The 21,848-nt window shown below is 43.6% G+C and overlaps 1 protein-coding gene across 1 annotated transcript in view; it reads right to left on the reverse strand.

The window, feature by feature from the left end:
• LOC310708126 (gamma-aminobutyric acid receptor subunit pi-like) overlaps window positions 1–20,067 on the reverse strand; it is a 43,562-nt gene extending 23,495 nt beyond the window's left edge. The window contains exons 1-3 of the mRNA XM_083505997.1: window positions 19,913–20,067; window positions 9,116–9,206; window positions 4,551–4,654 (exon numbers count right to left, since the gene is read on the reverse strand). Coding sequence (XP_083362123.1) covers window positions 4,551–4,654; window positions 9,116–9,171 — 160 coding nt within the window. The 5' untranslated portion in view covers window positions 9,172–9,206; window positions 19,913–20,067. The remainder of the gene's footprint in view (window positions 1–4,550; window positions 4,655–9,115; window positions 9,207–19,912) is intronic.
• Between the last annotated feature and the right edge of the window lie 1,781 nt (window positions 20,068–21,848).

Here is a 21,848-nt window from a genome sequence, read left to right on the forward strand (position 1 = left end):
AATAAAATTAATTTTCAGTCTATAGTAAGCAGTTGTGGTCTTTGTTTCGGTACTGAGAGTTCGTCATTATGCAGTAGCAGATTACATGAGACTGGAGCTAAAAACAGGATTTCCAAGGTCAGTTTTCCTGAGGGAGAAAGATTAGTCTCACAGGAGTTTCTGCGGACCAGAGGTGGTCTCGGAGCAAACATGTGAAGACAATTGAGCACATTTTGGAGTTGTTTAGCCAGCTTTAGCAGTTTCACTGGGTAGGGCTTCCTGGATAGGAAACAGTGCAGAAATACAGAAATCACAGAAATACAGTGCAATGTATCCATTTGGAAATAGAATGCATATCAAAAATTGGACATTACGGCCAAATGTATTTTTTTAAAAAAAATACTGATGTTAATTTAGCAAAGATGTTTAATACTAAAATCATATAATGACTTGGGGGGATGAGGTCTGTTTGATTCAATCCAGAAATAATTAATTTAATCCTGTTCATTAATTTCAGTGTGGGTCTACTCTGTGTAAAACACTCGGTATATGCATCCTTCCATGTTTGTGAAATCTTCAGCAACCCTGCTGTTATTTAAGTAGTTCAAAGAAATGCTGCCCACTTTTCTGCAGTTTTGGGAATGAGATAAAATTGATGAAACTGCAATGAAGGTTCCCTTCGCTCAGTGACTTGCATCCTTCTGCTTCATCCAGATGTCCATTGATGGTGCAATTGCTTCTGGGTTTGGCATGTGAACAACTTGCAAATGTGTCCGAAGAGTTATTCTTCAGAGTTTAGTCTTATTTACAGAAGAGGTCTTTTCAAATTTAGTCCCAGCATTTCACCTTAAGACGGGAGGAGTGGATACTGTTTGAAAATTTCCAATATTTAAAGGAAAAGAAAACAGTTGCCACATGTAGTGAAGCTAAATGGACTTTGCATCTCAATAGATAAGATTTCCAGGTACGGTAAGTAGTCATGCAAGTCAGTTGCAGCAAAAACATTTGAATTACATTTGAATGTAATGATAAACTGCAGTTTATCACTATGGCAATGAGCTCAGGCAAACTTTGGGTTCCCCTTCCTTCTTCCTTCAACATAGCCACTAGGAGGACACTGAAAGCTTCCTCTTTTTTTCTTTCTCTTTTTTACAAATAACAATTTGCCCTTTTGTCCAGATATGGACAAACTTTGGTTAGCTTTAAGTTGTTTTAATGAAACAATCCAACTTCAAACCTTGGTTTATGAAGCTGGTTTATTCCAGTAAACCATAGCTAAGATCAGTGGCATGTGGTGAATTTTTTCGTAGGGGAACAATTAGGGCCAGAGGTGCCAGCTTGCAAGGGGGTGTGAACATCGCACCTCCTTCTCTAAGCTGGGCAGAAGTTTCCTGGGCTTTGGGAAGGAAGCACCAGGGGGACTAGCCTAGTCCCACTAGTCCACTGATCTCACACCACTGACTAAGATCAACCACAGTTTAGGGTAAAATGTTCTAATCTCCTTTTTGGAGAGAAGGAAGGGGGAGGCATGCATGGCAGAGACTTACCTGGGCTCATTCCCATAACAATAAACCATTTAGCATTATGTCCAGTCGTAACCAGAGAGTCTTGTTGCACCTTAAATACATAACCATCTTCTTCACCAAACCTTTATTAGGCATTACAAATAAAGGCTATCATAAAACATCCATATATAAAAATTTGAAATATATACAAATAAACAGCCATGTAAAAATATGTAACAACGAGGATTTTCATTGGAATTTCTTCCTGCTAAATAGTGCCATTCACCACTCTATGAGATACTATTGATAAAAACTCAGCCACCCTTGCAGTTACTTCCAGGTTAATGTCATACAGATAGAATTTGATATTTTCATTGTGCCGTGATGTTAGATACCCAAAAAAGGAGGTAGCTTGCATTTGCGTAGCTGGTTGTACAATAGACAGTAGAAAAGAATATGTTCTCCTGTGTCTGGCACATTCAAAGAACATCTGCAATGTCTATCATTTCTGGGGATGTTTAAATATCTGCCCTTGACAGAAGCTGAGGGGGAAACGTTAGTTGGGCTAACATAAAGGCCCTGCGTTGGACTGCAGTTATTAATTTTGAAATATAAGTGACCCTGTTATCTGGTGTACTTAAACCATAGAACCTGGGGGAGCAAATTTTATTTACAGCTGGCTTGATGTTTTGTTTTTCAGTGTCCCTTAATCGGATTTGAATATTGCAATAAATTGATTGCTCACTTGAATTATGCAAGAGTTCCAAGTCAATACCGATAGATCTGATTTTGCTATGTAAGAGCTGAAACCATCTGGATTTATAAGAATCCTTAAGTCAGAGAGCCGACTCAAAGGTTGGCAATGGAAATGGCAACGCAACCACAGTATTTTATAGTGCTAGCCTACACCCAATATTCCATTGTGTGTATACCTAGTTCTGCACACATTGCCCCTTACTTGATTGGACTTGGGAGCCTCAGAATACATCTCAAGAAACTTGACTGTATCTTATCTAAATCACTATTATATGCTTGTATTCATATTGGGATCCCAAAAAGTATTTGGGATGACACTTTAGCTTGAAAAATTTGAATAGCAGCTGGTATAAATTGGTTACCTTTCTGAAAATAAAAGCAAGCTACCCACCTGAGTGCCACAACCAGAGATTCTTGTGGCACCTTAAATGCATAATAACGGTTGTAAGTCTCCAAGACTCTTTGTTGTTTCTGATTGATAAAATGATTTAATGTGTTATAATAAAATAACCAGATAACATACGCGAGATTTATTCCTCTAATGGTAAACTGGTAAAATTTGACCAAATTGTAAAAAAGATTGATCCCAAGATCCTTGAGCTTACCTACTGCATCATTAAGGGAAGTTTTAGAAATTATTCTTGCCTCTCTCCAGTAGATGGCAATAGAAAACTATTCCCTTTTCCCATCTTTGGAAGGCCAGAGGGCTAAACCAATAAAGGTTAAATATCTTACGATAGATGTGAATGCTTTATTTTGTAATGAATACTGGATTAATATGTATAAACTGGAAATTATTACTTTTATTCAATCTAATGAATAAAACAGCTTTGCAATGAAATATCATTTGATGAGGGACAAGGATGCATAGAATGCACTGAAGCTCAACTAGAAATTTAACATATTTTACTAGGCAAGAGCCAGAAGTAACCACACTAATTTTTCTTCCAATGCAAAGTGAAGATTATGTTTAAATGCCCCAGAATTCTGTTTTATGCCATTACACATCATCAACTTATTCAAATAGCTCAATAAAATATTAGGCAATGGTGGTAGGATGTTTAGAACTGAGCATTCAAATGTAGTCACCTGCTTCTGCAACCCACACTTTTAACTTCTTGTTTTAAAAACTGAAGGTGAAGAGCCAACAGTTTCACATCCAAAGTTCCCACGAAACCAGGGATTCTGCTGTAGATTCTGCTTTGGCAGCAAAGCCAGCCAAATCTTGAAATTCAGTATACCCTGAGATGCAACCTGTTCAGACTGTGGTGCGTTTTGTTGTTCCATATTTCATTCTCTGTGTTCAAAGCATCTGTCTCCCAGGGCAACAGGGGGGAGGAAAATCAGCACTGAAACATCTGTCTCTACTTTAGTCTAACTCATTTCACAATTATTTAAAAGGAGGGGTTTAATGTGGAGCATCCCTCAGATTTGCAGTAGTTGTAAATGATGTTCAGCACCCACTTTAAAATAAACATAGCATTCTAAATTATTAACTGGGTAGATGGTATAAAACTGTATTACTCCCCAGCATCTAGTATACCTATATGAAATTTGATCATTGTTTATAATTATGCATAATGCATAATTTGGAGCCTATAGCAAGGATTTTGTTGTTGTTTGAAGCTGCTGCTGCACAGCTGAAGAAGCAAACTGGATACTTTCTCCTCAGTCTTTTTATAGTTTAAATACACACAGAGAAGTGGGTTCTTTTTCAGCAAACAGGAAAAAAACAACCTCTGGTTCTTCAGCATTTCCAACTATTATTTTTACTAGGCACTCTGGTACCACTTGAAAGTGCACAAGGAGCCAGTGGTGTTCCCTAGAGATCTAAATTATGAAACATGTCACTATTCTGACAGGCTGTAGAGGTCATAAGTTAACACCAAAACAGTATATATAGTACGGACGATAGCAGACAACACATTTCCCTTCTAGCACATGGCTGGATTCCTTCTGATATCTGGATCTTCTTAGTTAGCGAATGTGTTCTTTGCACCACAGGCTCCTCAATTCCTTCTGCACTTTGCTTTTGGGCCATTATAAACAAGAATCTTGACTATACAGGCCGGTCTGTCACTTCTGTTAGATATGGCAGATCATAGTTCGGTATCACAGGGACAGAGCTAACCCTTCAGGTTCCTTCTAAACCCTGCAGCTCAGGAGATAGAACAACCTTTTAAAAAGACACGATGCTGCCAAAGATACAGGACTGAAAAGGCTTTAATTGCGGTTTCATTTCTCATTTTTTTAGTTGTTGTCTAACTCTCAGAAGAGCCTATTCCCATCAAAACTTTTTTTTCTACTTACTGTCAAAAAATGGTCGCAGATACTTGTTATATCCTTTCATTATTTTCTGTATGGTTGGAGGAAGAATTTCACCCTTTTCTTCAGCCAGAGAAACTTGTGTTAATCTAACCAGGAAAAAGAACAGGGAGTTTATTCTCAGGCTAGTGTCACAGACGAAACACTGTGCCAAATTTCTAACACAGAAGTTGTGTTGCTTTTCCATCTCATAATGTCTACATAAGATACATAATAGTAGGTAGGCTTTTTCCCATCTGATAAAATGAAGTTTATTTTTATATACCATGAAATCTGCTTAGTCAAATTTCCCCAAGTGATAAAATACATCAGAAAATATTTTTGCATGCCACAGCTGTTCTCTGCACCCCAACCTGGTGTCCTCCAGATGTTTTGCTCTACAGTTCCCATTAGCCCCAGCCAGCATGGTCACTGGCCAGCAATGATTAGAGAGTTGTATGCCAAAATGTCAGAAGAGCACCAAGCTGATCTACAGTTTCCATTTCCAGAACAACAATGAATTTTGTCCTGATACAGACAAGTTACTATAGTGATCAGGTATGAGCTGTGGCAAAACTAGGCCTCATACACTCCTGAGTTCAGAGTTGCCCAAACTTGGGTCTCCAGCTGTTTTTGGACTACAATTCCCATCATCCCTGACCGCTGATCCTGCTAGCTAGGGATGATGGCAGACCCAAGCTTGGGAAACCCTGCCTTACTGTATAATAGGAAGAGAACGAAAGATTCTACTTGCACTTAGAACCAGCAGCTATATTACGTTCAAACCCAGATATCTACGGTTTGTTCTGACTATATTTAGTTAAAGCAAATGATATCCAAAAGTTACCTCTAAGAGCCCTGATGTTTATTTCAATGACATAGTATCCATATGTATATTTGGGGGAATAACCCATCTGCATGTGAACCTGTATGTGTACTGATGATTATCACATAAATATCAAAATCTAAATTATGATACAGGAAGTGCAAATATACCTCTGTGTCCTCTTTGCACTGACCTTAGGCAGGCCAGTGGATCCAATTGGTTCTCATGCAATAAAGATATCACCTTTGCAACCTGGTGCACAAATAATATGAAACTTCATCCCATAATCCCATAATCCACTTGATCTGGTCTGTCTATTGAGTGCGCCCCTGAAAAACCCACCTCCACAGTTGCCTATCACAACATACAAATCAGATGCAATTATTGTTGACAGGTATTTGAGGATAAAAATTCAAATGTGATAAAATCCTGCATAGTTTATGAAAGCGGACGGCTGGGGAGCAATACCTTGAAACACAATCCTGCTCTGCAAACATTTCATTCACTCGCAAAGAAACTTAACATGTGTGCACCATGCCCTACCATGGAACGCATGACTGAACAGATTTGATTGTTTCCAAATTAGGTATTAAAATTCTTTAGGCAGGAACCACTTTTCTTTGCATGTTTCTATAGCGACTAGCATAGTATATTCAAGCAAAGGCACATTTAGCTGAAGTCAGGGAACAGGAAATCTGCAATCATTAACATTAGATGCGTAGAGTTTAGTTATAAAGGACAGGAACAGAATGATGCCAAAGGCAACCAGTGTGGATCAGCTGCCAAGACTGAAAGTCCTCATCTCCCCATAGCCATCTATATCCTCTTCTCTTCAGGGCTTTCCCCAAGCAATCAGAGACTGCGCCTGCATGAAGCCTGCCACTGCTCTGCCCATTTCATCCATCTTCTGGAGATGGGGGGAGGGCAGCTTATCGCAGCAGGAAGAGGAGACACCTGTGACTCTTCACCAGCCTAACTCATCTCTGTCTCTTGGCCTCCCTCCTCTCCAGCCTCTGATTCTGGACTCCCCTCTGCCACAGACTTTCCCAGCTCACTAAGCCCTGTTACTTCTTCAGCTTCTGACACCTTTTCTTCTCCCTCTGACCACTCATCGTTGTCCCACCACCACTCCCTGGGCTCTGAGTCTTCCCCCCGGCGTTTCCCTTGCTGGTTCTCCCCACCACTCCTCTGTGTCCAACCAGTCCATGACAGCAGTAGTGATGCTTGCCATACAGAAACCAGGTATGCAATGCAACCCCACCTTCGCTGCTCCACCAAACACTACTGGGCATAATAAGAGCCCACTGAACCAGACCAAAGCTTCACCTAGTCTGTTTCCCACAGTGACCAACCAGGTGTCTATGGGACTCCCACAAGCGGGACGTGACAATTAACATCGATCACGAACTCCTGGACCACCGCCTTGCCGACGTGGGGATCCAGGGCACAGTCCTTCAATGGCTGCTCTCGTTTCTCTCTGGTCGGGGACAGAGGGTGGCGCTTGGGGGGGAATTGTCATCGCGCCACTCCTTGGTGTGTGGAGTGCCTCAGGGTGCGATACTCTCCCCGATGCTTTTTAACATCTTTATGCGCCCCCTCACCCAGCTTGTCCGGAGTTTTGGGCTGGGCTGCCATCAGTATGCTGATGACACCCAACTCTATCTGTTGATGGATGGTCATCCTGACTCGGCCCCAGACACACTGATCACATGCTTGGAAGCTGTGGCTGGGTGGTTACGTGGGAGCCGGTTGAAGTTAAATCCTTCGAAGACAGAGGTCCTCTGGCTGGGACGGTACAATATGGGATTGAGGAGGCAACTCCCATCTCTTGCGGGGGTGCAATTTGTGCCAGCACCGTCCGTTAAGAGTTTGGGTGTAATCTTCGATACCTCCCTCTCCATGGAGGCGCAGATTGCAGCTATAACAAAGGCGGCATTTTTTCATCTCTTGCAAGCTAAGCAGTTGGCTCCTTACCTCTCTCGCCCTGACCTAGCCACTGTAATCCACGCGACGGTCACCTCCAGACTGGATTATTGTAACTCGCTCTATGTGGGGCCGCCCTTGAGACAGACCCAGAAACTCCAGCGGGTGCAGAATGCCGCGGAGAGACTCCTTACGGGGTCTTCGCTGCGAGATCACATTCATCCGGTTCTATACCAGCTGCACTGGCTCCCGGTGGAGTACAGGATCAGGTTTAAGGTGCTGGTTTTAACCTTCAAAGCCCCATACGGCCTAGGACCCTCGTACCTACGGGACCACCTCTCCTGGTATGCCCCACAGAGGAACTTACGGTCTGCAAATAAAAACATCTTGAAGATCCCAGGCCACGGAGAGGTTAGGCTGGCCTCAACTAGAGCCAGGGCTTTTTCGGCTGCGGCTCCAACCTGGTGGAACGCTCTGTCACAAGAGACAAGGGCCCTGCAGAGCTGTTCCACCAGGCCTTTAGTCAGGGCGCACCCTGACTCCCTCCTTTGGCAATCTTTACAGAACTTTAGTATATGGTTGCCATCAATGTTGGTTTTAATTAATTTTTATAATGTTTTTAGAATGTTGCACTATTTTAGTGTTGGGATATAAATAAAATTTATTATTATTATTATTATTAACATAGTCCCTCCCTAACAACTGGTTGTTGTTGTTTAGTCGTTTAGTCGTGTCCGACTCTTCGTGACCCCAAGGACCAGAGCACGCCAGGCACTCCTGTCTTCCACTGCCTCCCGCAGTTTGGTCAGACTCATTTTAGTAGCTTCAAGAACACTGTCCAACCATCTCATCCTGTCATCCCCTTCTCCTTGTGCCCTCAATCTTTCCCAACAACTAGTAAAAGTAAAGGAACCCCTGACCATTAGGTCCAGTCATGGCCGACTCTGGGGTTGTGGCGCTCATCTCGCTTTATTGGTCAAGGGAGCCAGCGTACAGCTTCCGGGTCATGTGGCCAGCATGACTAATTCTGGCGAACCAGAGCAGCGTATAGCCACCATGACTAATAACTGGCATTGGCACAGTCCATGATGGGTAGACACAAAAACTACTGTTCCTCTGTTAATGGAGACATCAGCTGTGCAAAACAGGGAATCGCTTATTAGTTCGACTAGTGAAAATACAGTAGACGCTTGGGCTGCGAACGTAATCCATGCAGGATGCATGTTCGCAACCCACAGTGGCGCATCTGCGCACGTGCAGGTTGCGATTCGGCACTTCTGCACATGCGCAAAGCGCGATTTAGCGCTTCTGCACATGCACAGCCGCCAAAACGCGGAAGTAACCTGTTCTGGTACTTCCGGGTTTCGGCAGGTCCATAACCCGAAAAAAACGCAGAAGTGTCTGTAACCCGAGGTCTGATTGTAATGGGATTTCCTGACCACCTTTCCCTCCCTATTCTATTAGTGAATAATACAGTTGCAAGGTAGAAACCTGGGGAAGCATCTCCCCTCTCTCTCTTGGAAAGCCCCAAGGGAGGATCCTGACACGACTTCTCTTCCTCTGCTTCCCATCCTCCACATCTTCCTGTAGTGGGTGAAAATGAGGATCTTGATGGGAGGGGCAGGTGGGTAATGGGGTCAAAGGAGGACCAAGAGAATCTGAGGGGGCGGGCCTGATCAAAGAAGCTGTAGAGATAGGCAGCTCCTTGCAAGCTCTCCACCTCCCAAGTTTCATTGTCTTGAAATGCCCCAATAACCTTTTGCTCCCACCCCAAATGATTCTGCATGCACAAAGGAAGAATGCAACAAACGCCGTCTCTTACCTGCATAATATCATTAGGGAAAGGGCTTTGAAACCCCAGCTCGAGGTGTACATCATTGGAGCTGGCTCCAAAAATAAAATCTTTTTCTTTCCTAAAAGCAAACGAAGCAAAAGCCTTACTCGCAGAGCACTGTGAAGAACACAGAGAGTCTTAACAGGTTACATGAGGTTACCAAGGGTGACTTTAAAAAAGAAAAGAAAAAAGGGATCACTGGGGAAATTGCAGATAGTAACATTGCTTAATCCTGACAGAGTTCAGAGGGGATTAGCTTAATCCAATTTTGCAGGTTTGTGTTTTACACTTCGGTCCTAAACAGAAGCAATTCCCTTTTATTTAAGTTGAACTTTAAAGCAGGGGTGGGAAACAGCTGGAATGTGGGCCATATGTGGCCCTTCCCACCTGAAATGCAATATCCCCTCCTTGCTCTCTCCCCTCACTGCAATTAGGCTTGAAAAAAGTTTTCTACTGGAGTCACAGCTTTCCCTCTAGTAGGCTTCTCTCTCTCTCTCTCTCTCTCTCTCTCTCTCTCTCTCTCTCTCTCTCTCTCTCTCTTTCTTCCTTTCTCCACCAATAGTAGTGAGAATGGCTGCTGTTTTGTCTAACCCATGGGTAGGCAAACTAAGGCCCAGGGGCTGGATCCAGCCCAATCACCTTCTAAATCCGGCCCGTGGACGGTCCGGGAATCAGCGTGTTTTTACATGAGTAGAATGTGTGCTTTTATTTAAAATCCACCTCTGGGTTATTTGTGGGGCAAATGAATTTGTTCTTCCCCCCCAAAAAAGATAGTCTGGCCCCCCACAGGGTCTGAGGGACAGTAGACCAGCCCCCTGCTGAAAAAGTTTGCTGACCCCTGGACTCTAACCGCCCTGACACTCCTGCAGTCTGCAGTTGGGAGACTCCAGGCTGATTCTGTGCTGTCCCTTAATGAAATATCCTCAGGGCAACTTAAAAAAAACCCCAAAAACCTGAAACACCATCTTTTCATATGATAAGCAATAAAATATAACACAGAATAGTCCAATAGCACCTGGAGTGTCAGATTCCTTCCCTGACCTAGTCCAACATCCCCCACTTGGTTAGTTAGGCAACAGACCTCTCATTTGTCCACAACGTCTGTTTTGCAGGCATATGCTGCCTCTGTACATGAAGCTTTAATTTCCCTATCCTAGATAATGCCTTCCAATAGATATATGCTTCATAAATTTGTCTAATTCCCTTTTGGAGCCACGGAAGCTGCTTGACCAACAACTATAGCTCTACCTCAATAGCTTCTTTCTTCAAATAAAAAAACAAAAAAACGCTAGTGTGACCTTGATTAACTTGCAGTCCTCCAGATAAGGACTTGATTTTACTGACAATTGCCTTTTTCATCAGAAGACCAACAATTTCACCCTCAGGTGTAAGAAGTCCCTGTTCTAGCAACTTTTACATTTTTGCCTTATTAGCTAGCCGAAGAACATTGTCTATTTGACAAGGAGCTAATCCTATGCGTTTTTAGTCAGAAGTAAGCTGTGTTCAGTTTAATGGGGCTTACTCTGAAGAAAACATGCATGGAATAGCAAATTCCCAAGGGGGAGGGGGCAGATATGATGACCAGTGGAAACACAATACGAAGCATTTATTTACCTTCTCTCCCTAAACCCTCATCAATACTCCTTGAACACCTTTGTTGCCTAACAGTAACCACTTCTCTTAATAAACTAGAGTTCCCAGGATTCTCTGGGGAGAAGTTCGCTTTAAATGTATGATGTGTGTGCATCCCTAGTCCATCTGATCAGCTGCCATAATTTTCTGTGTGCTCGCTGGCAACCTAGGCCCTGTCCCCACTCTGAGCTATGAAATAATTACCCTGAGGGAGAAGTTGTCCTGGTGTTCTTCAGCTCCTGTCAGCTTTCTACAAGTTTATTTTATTCAGAACAATTCTTAAATGCTTCATCACTGGGGGGGAGGCATTCACCCCCCCCCCCCCACACACACAATTCCCCAGAAAGGCGCAGCATGTTATGATGTGTGGTCACTTCCTGAGACCATTTAATTTTTTTAAAAAAATTACCTCATGAACATGGTTAAGTTCATATCCGCTCCAAGCAACCAAAAGTGTTAAAAGGAAAAGGAAAAGCACCAGAATATCAGAGCAAGATTTTTCAAGGAAGTAACAGCTTTTGTGAATAGTGTTGTTGAATAGAGATGAACAAAACAGCCTACTTCCATCCCATTTCAGCTTCTCTTTCATGCAAAAACAGGTCCATGCCGTCTTATTTTCACGTAGGTTTTATTTTTGATTCTAAAAATCCACAGTTCTCCAAAAAATAAATTAAAAAGCAGGTGATTATGGGGTGTTTGGAGCACTGCCTCCATTTCCTCTACATAGAGGCGGTTTTAGGGTACCATGACCGGTTCGGCTTCCCTAGGCCCCAGATCCACAGAGGGCACCACAACAATGTTGTAGAGCGGAGTGCAAGAGGTGGAGGCCACCGAATTTAAGCATCGCACAAGGTGCTGCTGAAATTTGAGAGCCCAAAGTCTGCCACAGCTCTACAGCAGGCTTGGGAAATCTGTAGCCCTGATGGACTGGGGGCCCATCAGCCCCGACTAGCATAGCTAATGTAAGGATGTTGGGAGCAACATCTTAATCGGGGTGAGGAATCTCCAGCCTGTGTGCCAGTCTTGGTCTGCTAGGGGGTCCAGTTTGGCCCATGAGGCCAATTTCCAGCAAACCACACCCACCTGCCTATCACCCGGCATCACTCAGTGGCATCAGCGAATGGGCAGGGGGCGGAGTCCCATTCAGCCAGTTCAGCAGAATTACAGACCCCTATCTGAATTATCTACTTACCAGTCAATTAAGATCACAGATAGGGCTTGGAGTGTCTAGCACAGGGGTAGCCAACATGGAGCAGTCTAGATGCAGTGGACTACAACTCCTATCAGCCCCAGCCAGCATCGCTAATAGCCAGGGGAGATGGGAGTTGTAGTCCAATAACCTCTGGAGGGCGGCGGCATGTGGGATATCTCTGCTGTAGCAAAACTAAGAGCATTTATTTGAAGAGATGGGAGATAAGCCCAGGAGGCTAATGCTACGGGACTTTCAGGTCCAGCTGCCGGATTCACTCTTTGAAGATAACCAATTGATGAGAGCAAGCCAGGGGTCATGTCCGCTTTCAGTTATTAGCTGTAGTTTTCCTGCCTTCATTTGGCTGACAAGTTTGCTCCTGGCATGCCACTCAGCCAACTTCTAATTTCCAACAGCATTTGAGATCTTGCCTATCAAAAGCACAGCACAGGAAGACAGCTGAGACATAAATGGGGGGGGGGGAGAAGACGGAGCAGTTCTGTTTAGATGGAGGCCCAGCTTGCATAATTCCTTGTTATGTCCAGAGAGCGCTTGCCATCCTTAAGCATCTCCTCTGGGATAGAATGGTATCCCTTGTGACCTGCACGCTTGACCACAAGGATCTAGGCTAGAGCTTGCTGAATGTTTGATGAATTCAAAATACTGGATGGTCCTTTGGAAAGGAATGTCTGTCCTCGGCAACAGTTACTGTGCTATTTCCAGAGAACAAAAATATTCATGCTTCCCTCTGAAGAAATATGAAGTTATTGGACTTAAATGGATGCTTCTGCCTGCAGTTCAACATAGCATAGAATGGAAGTGTGTGTGTGGGCTTTTTGAATCCTGAGGCAAGGATGGAACCCATTCACACAAAGGCTTGATGGCTCCTTCGCATACAGAAGGAACCATCAAACCTTTGTTACAGGTGTATATAATGTGTAGTTAACACAGCAATCTAAACTACAGGACGCTGCTGCAATTTATGCTGGGCTAAATTATGTAATTTATCCCTATTCCAAACTCTGTTCAGGAGTGGCAGAGGGAAAACAAGGCTTTGCAACAGAATCTGACTTACACCACCATTTTGGTCATTGTAACTTCCCTTGGGTTACAAGCTATCGCTGAATGGAGTTTGGAATAGAGGTAAATTTCCCTCTGTCCCATCCTGGTGTCACCACTCCTCTGGCACACCACATTTTGGGGACTTATGCTGGCCTTGGCTCGGCCACCTTTGCCTCAGCTGCCTGAGCCCTGGCTTAGCTGGGATGGAGGACTTGTGCCAACAGAGCCACATCTACACTGGAGATCCACTTATTCAAAACTCTGGTCAGTGTGAGGGGTCATGGGATTTGATTACTTCCTAAGCCTTCAAAAGCTTGCATATATTACTAGAGCACCAGGCACTATGTTTTACTACTACTTACAATATTACTACTTAAAATGAACAGACCTGGACCCTGCAATCATCACCTGAGGCCCTCCATGTGCCTCCTCCACGAGAGATCCAGAGGGCGGCAACAGAAGAATGGGCATTTTCTGTGGTGACTCCTCATTTGCAGAATGCTCTCCCCCAGTAAGGCTCACCTGGCACCTTCATTACATATCTTTGGCACCTGGGAAAAAACATTCCCCTTCTCCCAGTCCTCTAGCTAATTAAATAATCTATGGCTTTTTAAACTGGGGTGAGGGGTATTGTTTTTGTTTGTTACTATGTTACATATTTTTGTGCTTTTCTACTGTAAACCGCCCTGTGATCCTTGGATGAAGTGTGGTATAGTAACAAAAAATGAATAAAATAAAGGGTTTTTGTTTTATTTTTTTATCAGGTTTTAAGCACACTCTGGTTTTAAACAGCATTTCCGTGTGCTGCGCTGGCTCACCAGATGCAGCTTCGTCACGCTGGCCACGTGACCCGGAAGTGTCTCCGGACAGCGCTGGCCCCCGGCCTCTTAAGTGAGATGGGCGCACAACCCTAGAGTCTGTCCAGACTGGCCCGTACGGGCAGGGGTACCTTTACCTTTTACCTTTAAGCACACTCCAGTGCTCTGTTGTATGCAACATTACCTAGAAGCTGGGTCCTAGAGAGATAATAATCCTATGACATTTCAGAAAACCATCCAAACAATACAAAGCAAATCATGCACTCTTTTGGTCCAGCCAGGGAAAGCAGAGACTGGTAGAATCCGTTGTGGTCTATTTATTAGGGATGCATCTCTATCACTGTCCATCCATTGCAATTCTTAACATGGTTTTCCTCCTATTTCCTTGCTAATGCATGCCTACTCAGAAGCAAGTTCAATAGAGGTCAATGGAGCTTACTCCTAGGTAGTGGGATGCCTTAATTTTGCAGTCAGTGGGCCATCTTTTTTCCATTTTTTGCAATGAAGACTATTTCCCATAGGCATCCAGTCTGCCACTGTGAAAACAGGATGCTGGCTTGACCCAGCAAGGAGCGAAGTGGGTGTGAATTGCTTGTCTACTGTAAGCCATGGTTTGTGGTTTACTGTGTCATGCAAATACAGCCACTGTGTTGGCATTTTCCACTTAGGAAGATTATATTGCTTTCAAACGCCTACACTGTTTATGTTAACATCTGACTGTAGCTGATGGAAAAGAAAATGGAGAGGTATTTGTAAGGTGGATTAGCATTTTGGGCAATAGGTTTTAGCTTCACACTGCAAACCCTAATGAAGCAATTACCGTATTTTTTGCACCATAACACTCACTTTTTTCCTCCTAAAAAGTAAGGGGAAATGTCTGTGTGTGTTATGGAGGGAATGCCTACAGGTGGCATGCCTACGGATTTTCCTCCTCTAAAAACTATGTGCGTGTTATGGTCGGGTGCGTGTTATAGAGCGAAAAATACGGCCAAAAAAAAGCAAAGCAGCCTCACGTTCAGCTTGCATCCATTAATAAAATCTTTTGTTCTCAATCAAAGAGTAATTTTAAGGAAACCTTGTGTATGTTTGTATATTGTATATTGTAATATTGACTCATACTGATATATGCTAGAAGCCAGATGAAGGCTTGGCTAAACTGTGTCATAAATGTGTCTCCAAAACAGATGTTTGACAGCCTAAAGGAGAAGATGAGGAGCTGTTGTTGAGAGACATAACTTGCCCAAGGCCTGCCAGTGTGTTTTCATGGGTGAGGTACAATTTGAGCGGAAACCTCCCCGGTGAAAGTCTCAAAAGCCGACATTCTGTCTATCCGCTAACACACACCAGCTGATCAGGCAACACAGCAATGATGCATTTTCATTTACAACCTTGTTGATTGGAATATTTTAAGCCCTCATGGTTTGTGTTACGACAGCTTCACATCTTTACATCGATATCAACAGCAACCTCATTTTCCAAACGCCAGTAGGCGAAATGGCATCATCCCCACACAAGAGGGCTTGGGGAGAATTCCCAAGGTTTGTAGGGAAAAAAATCTTTAAGGAGTGGGGTTTAAGAAAGGAGCTTAAAGAAAAGAGTTTGAAAAAGGAGGCAACAAGGATGCATTTAATGAGAAATTGAGCTTTCTTACTCAATATCAGAATCACGCATCATATCCATACCATGATAGAATACATGGTATAGTGCACCCCTATTCTGTCCTGAGATGGATCTGATGGATTGACTGCATATTATTTGGAGATAGCTTGAAGTAGAGACATATAGAATTAGTTGCTTTACTGATGGTAGTAATCTAACCATTATTTAGTTCTATGGTCCCCAGAGTGGCACATCTGGGCACTACAGTGCCCATTAATACCTGATTTGGGACCCAGCCAAGGTCCCCCTGTCCTTCCCAAATATTTGAATTTATTTTTAAATTGATATTTTGGTGGTTTTGGGCAGGGAGGAGTTGGTTGGAAAGATTTGTCTGTTAGTGGAAGGAGTGTTACCTGATTTTTTTTCCTGTGCTTTTTCTGGTGGAGAGAGTTGCAGGTGTTTTTTCTGGTTTGTGGGGAGTTCTGAGTTCTGAGCATCGCCAGTTTTTCTGCTATAAAATGGGTATTCTGTGTTGCCTACAAGAGTCTCTTCATTATACCAATGTGTCCCTGGGCACAAAAAGACTGGGGACATCTGCTTTAGATCACATTCTTTATATAGCCAGCATGCTACTGCATGATGTTTGCAGTTATTTTACTTTAGGGAAGTTTTTAATAACTGATGTTTTAATGTATTTTTAGTCTTTTGTTGGAAGCCGCCCAGAGTGGCTGGGGAAACCCAGCCAGATGGGCAGGGTATAAATTATTATTATTATTAATTTAGTCTATTGCAAAATCACAAATGGCTGTTTTTTCCATATATTATTTATGTACATGGTTCTTCCTGGTATTTTATTTATATGGATCATATATCAATGTGTAAATTGTTACTTTGTATCCCTACTTGTCTTGATATTTTTTTTTAAAGTTCTAAGCAGGTTGAAGGTGCAGGACCTTGATGACCCGGTCACTCTGAAAGGGGCTTGTACGTGTATTCACCTCCTCCCTATAGTCAGGAACCGTGCATGATCAACGCAGCACAAACTAAGCCTACTGGTGTATATTTTGCTCAAGGTGGTTTAGTTTGGTCAGAATCAAGTATATATTTCCAGAGTTAACTCTAAATATATTACATCTGGTAAATGAGTCACCATCGCTGCTAGAGGGCCGTGAAAATTTGTGTCCGGGCTTTCTAGATTCATCTAGAAAGCCCTTCACGGCCTAGGACCCTCATACCTATGGGACCGCCTCTCCCGGTATGCCCCACGGAGAGCCTCAAGGTCCATAAATAGCAACACCCTAGTGGTCCCGGGCCCTAAGCAAGTTAAATTAGCTTCAACCAGAGCCAGGGCCTTTTCAACACTGGCTCCGGCCTGGGGGAACGCTCTGCCGCATGAGACCAGGGCCCTGCAGGATCTGATTTCTTTCCGCAGGGCCTGTAAGACAGAGTTGTTCCGCCTGGCCTTTGGCTTGGAGCCAATTTGATTCCCTCCCACTCTTTCTTTTTTCTTTTTCCTTTCTCCTCCTGTGATGAGGCTGCATTTTAATATTTTAATGTTTCAATATTTTAATTGTTGTATTTTAATCTTGTTTTTAAGTTGTATTCATTCAACTTGTTTTTATTATTGCTTGTTAGCTGCCCTGAGCCCGGCCTTGGCTGGAGAGGGCGGGGTAATAATAATAATAATAATAATAATAATAATAATAATAATAATAATAATAATAATAATTTATTACTGATATACTATCTGAAACCAAAGGAGCACATTGGTTGCCAGATTTGTGTTGGGTTTTTTTCCATTTCTCCTACCCTACTACATAAAATTTCCATTCACATACATCCCCTACACTGCTCATTCATAAAGATCCATTCACACACACCCATACATCCACAGTGGGTGGAAAGCAGGGCAAGACCAATCCAGCCAATCACAGCCCACAGTGCATGGGTATGGAACCACACTTCCTTGCAATCTCTCTCTCTCTCTCTCTCTCTCTCTCTCTCACTCACACACACACACACACACTGTTCAGCTGATCCATGAGAAACAGCTGAGAAGAAGGACTATGGGGTGAGGCAGGGGGTCTAGGATGTTAGAAGAGGCTTGGTAACAGAATGGGAAGGTCTTGGTAGGCTGCATCTGGTTTGCAAGCTGGTGATTGTGCCTGTCACCTAAGGAAGCTGGCACTCAGATCTGTCACTGTCTTTGAGACTAGACTACCTCACAGCACCGTCTAGAGCAGCCTTTCTCAACCTGTGGGTCCCCAGATGTTGTTGAACTACAACTCCCACCACCTCTAGCTAGCAAGGCCAGAGCTCAGGGATGATGAGAGTTGTAGTCCAACAACATCTGGGGACCCACAGGTTGAGAACCACTGGTCTAGAGTATAGCATGGGATAACCTTGTGTATGCTACCCCGAGTTTTTTGAAAGGAGAGTGAGACACAAGTTTATGAAAAGAATACCACCACCAATGCAAATAATTGTTGGAAGGGACACAATCTGTTCTCAACGCTGCTGTGGCAACTCATCACTAAGGTAGATAACAAACAAGCAGGGTTGGGAAAAGCATTTCAAAGTTGTGTGTTGTCACCACAGAAAAGTCCCTGTCTCTAGTCACCTTTCACTTAATCTTGGGTGGCGGGTTGTGTTGAATCAAAGACCACCCTCTGCTGCTGATCTCAGCTGATAAGCATATTATCTGGGTGCATAATCACAGTGGTACCTCAGGTTAAGTACTTAATTTGTTCCAGAGGTCCATTCTTAACCTGAAACTTTCCTAACCTGAAGCACCACTTTAGCTAATGGGGCCTCCTGCTGCCGCTGCGCCACCGGAGCCCGATTTCTGTTCTCATCCTGAAGCAAAGTTCTTAACCTGAAGCACTATTTTTGGGTTAGCAGAGTGTGTAACCTGAAGCGTATGTAACTGGAAGCATATGTAACCTGAAGCGTATGTAACCCGAGGTACCACTGTACCCAGTTCCTGAGCTATATGGACACTTAATGGTTAAAATCAGCACTTCAAATTGTGCCAAGGAACAGACAGGAAGCCAGGGGGTGCTGATGACAAGACTGGCAAGATGTGTCCTGAGCAGCCAGCCTTTGTGAGTAGTCCAGTTGCTATATTCTCAACCAGTGAGGGTTAGAATCATAGAACTGTAGAGCACAAGCGGCTGCTATTTATTATCAACAAGGACACTTTATGTACATTGGAATAAAAAGGAAGAACTGGAAGACACATGCTGCAGCATCCAAAAATAAACAAAAGCTTGAAGGCTTCTCAAGGTGGCAATCAAGGTATGCACACTGAAGTGATCTCCCTGAAGTCAGTGGGGCTTACTTCTCAGTAGGCATGCATACACTTTTGTTGTAAGAGATAACTTTTAAATATTAGAAAGGGTTCTACATGCCTGGCCAACATGAGCAACTGTTTCCATCAAAGCCACAATAACTACTCTAGCAGAAAAAAACATAAAAACATAAAATGAATGTTTCACCAGTTTCAGAACTCCATTTAAATTATGTTGCATTTGAGTAACAAAACTACATTGTATCTTCTTTCTTTTTTTAAAAAAAGTAAATGTATCTATTCATTAAGGTTAGGTTTCTCTCCCCTGGAGTATTTGAAAGTAATGTAACGATGTTGTGAATGTTAGCTTTTGGGTGCTGTGTAAGTCACCAACATCAGTGACAAAACTCCTGCTGCAGATTTCAAACTTTGCCAGAATTCTTATGATAAAGCTACAACAAAACTGCAATAATTCTAATTGTAGTATAATGCTTATAATGTCTACATACATTAACAGTATTTTTTAAATTTAAAGATCTCTAGGAACATTGACACCACTTTCCCCCTCTTTCAAGGTACCAAAAATCTTTTTTAAAGGCAATTAATGTACCTTCATAGTCAGATTTTATAATTTTATATCTTTGGCATATTCTTTAGATCTACTGTCATGCCGCTAATTTCTACCTCCATTTATCTTTTAAAAAGCAATTGAACATTTCTGGAAGAAGGATTCCTTCTTACACCCTTTTCAAAAGAAACGTGACGACTGCTTCATGTTGTTTTTATATTTTTAAAAAAGCACATTCTCTAAATTGGCTGTTCTATTCTTCTGAAAATTTAACCCCCATCACAAAACTGCAACGTGGTAATTACAAACTTACTACGGATGGAGCTCTGCCTGCAGCTAATTCAAAGTAAGGCTACAATTCCTACCCACTGAAATCAGTGGGACTCAATGCAATGGATTAGGTTGCGATCCTATTTCATAACCCGCTTCTTTCCCTTCCCCACCAAAGAGAGGGAGCCCACAGCAAACATGCAAGCAATTCCAAACTCTGGAAGCGTTCAGAAAGTATTTTTAGGTTGCATTTAGGTTGCACTTATTGGGGACAAAATGGCATAGTGGGGTAAGTAACCCAGTCACACATCAGCAGGATAAGATAAGATGAGAAGATTTGAGGGGGAGACACACTCACCTACAGAAGGGACGCCCTGGTCATCTTGGCGCTGTTGCCGCAAGGACAGCCAGGACAATCCCAGCCCGCGAGAATCCGGCTCCAGGTGCTTCGCTTTCGACTTTCCGACGGAGCGGCGCCAGCTCCGCGCGCGGGGATCTGCCTCTGGCCAGCGCCTCGTGTCGCTGTGCGCGCAGCGAGCGAGCGGAGATGGCGGAAGGGGCGGGCAAGGGGCGGCACCGCGCCGTCCAGGCAGGAGGACGGACACCGTGCCGTCCATCTGCTCTGTCCGTCCCACCTCGCCGCTGGGAAGCAGCAGCAGCGCCACAAGCTCTTGGGAACTGACGGAGGACAGAGGCGCAGAGACTGGGGGGGGGGGGGTCGGGGTGCTCCGACGGCCAAGCGGCGAACGCGCACAGGCGCACGACGTGGAGTTCGCTGGTGGTTCTCCGTGCTACAGCCCCCCTCTCTTTTCTTAGAGGATCAGGCCGGGGCCGGTTCCCTCAGTGTGGAGGCGTCGCCCCCTTGCAGTCCTTGTCCTTTGGTCTCCCCCCTGAACGCCCGGAAGGAGCCCCATGGAGCCCTGCGAGACCTCTTGTAAAGATATATTTGTACACACTGTCGCACAACACAGTACCATTTTTAAAACCCCCTATGAATTCCCTGAATCCTTGCTTTTTTATACGCTGCTAGTTTTATGCTGTGTTTAGTTTTAAATGCATTGTTTGTTGCTTTTACTTTGTATACCGCTTAGATATTTAAAACACTTTAGGCGGTTCATAAATGTTTTAAAATAAATAAACCGCAGTGGGGATCTATGGGAGCAATCAAACAATGATTGGGGGGGTTGAAGGGACCACACACACACCCCCCAAAAAAGCACCCTCCACAATTTGGGCGCCTGTATTCCAAAGGTAGGGAAGAGGGTTTAGGATGTGGATCCCTCTGCTGGAAGAAAATGTAAGGAGAGCCCAGGGCATGCATTAATAATGAACCCTGCTGAGACCCTGGGAGCTGTCCATGGATGCTGGGTGCTGATTGCTGCCCTATTCAGCATGCCAGTTACTCCCGTATGCAGATCTCTAGAGGTAGCAACTCCCATTGGTTCCTCCTTCCCTTTAATAGTTCTCTAGAACAGATTTCATTCACTGCTTTTTTTCATTATTCTTTTTGTACCATTTGTGGTACCTTCAAGATGTTTTTGCTGGTCTCCCAAATCCTGTCTTCCCTCACCATTAGCCTTTTTGGTTAGGACTAAGGCTCAATTCACATGGCAGTTTATTTCATTTCCCCAGTGTTTCACTGTTATTTTCTGTATTATATTTGAGCTCTCACATGGTGCAAAAGCCACTTTTGAAAATCTAGTGCAAGTTTAGGGCTCGTTTCCATGTTAATTGGTTCTAGAAATAATACATTTGCAACCCTACCAACTCAGAAAATCATGAAAGTGACAAAATTTAGGGAGCTATGTTGGCATACAGTTCTTTCCTGCCATTTTTGTGGATGATTTGTGAGGAAACAGAAGCTCGCACATGCAGAAAGCGTGGGGGATTAGTGACGTTGTCCAGTGATGTTCATTGTGGTGCTGTGCCACACTCACTGTTTTGAACGGCACCAGTGAAAGAGCCACTGCAACAGGTCCTGTGAAAGTAATGTTAAAAAACGTGGCAGACATGCTAGCATTATAATCCGGGAAAGTAATGCAATATTCACCACATGCAAATGTACCCTAATAAAAGTCCAAGAACACCTGGAGTGACAGGTTCTGTACCCTTGTTGTACGTGGTGTTAGGTTTCACTTCCTAGAACTTCTTTCCCAAGCTGGTGCCCCCCCCCAGATGTTTTAGACTACAACTCCCACCAGCCTGACCACTGATTGTGTCTGCTGAGGCTCATGGGAACTGTAGTCCTAAACATCTGGAAGGCACCAGGTTGGGGAAGGCTGGCCTAAAGCTTT

This window comes from Podarcis liolepis, assembly GCF_965112155.1.
Source record: "Podarcis liolepis genome assembly, chromosome: 5".
In the NCBI taxonomy this organism is placed as follows: Eukaryota; Metazoa; Chordata; class Lepidosauria; order Squamata; family Lacertidae; genus Podarcis; species Podarcis liolepis.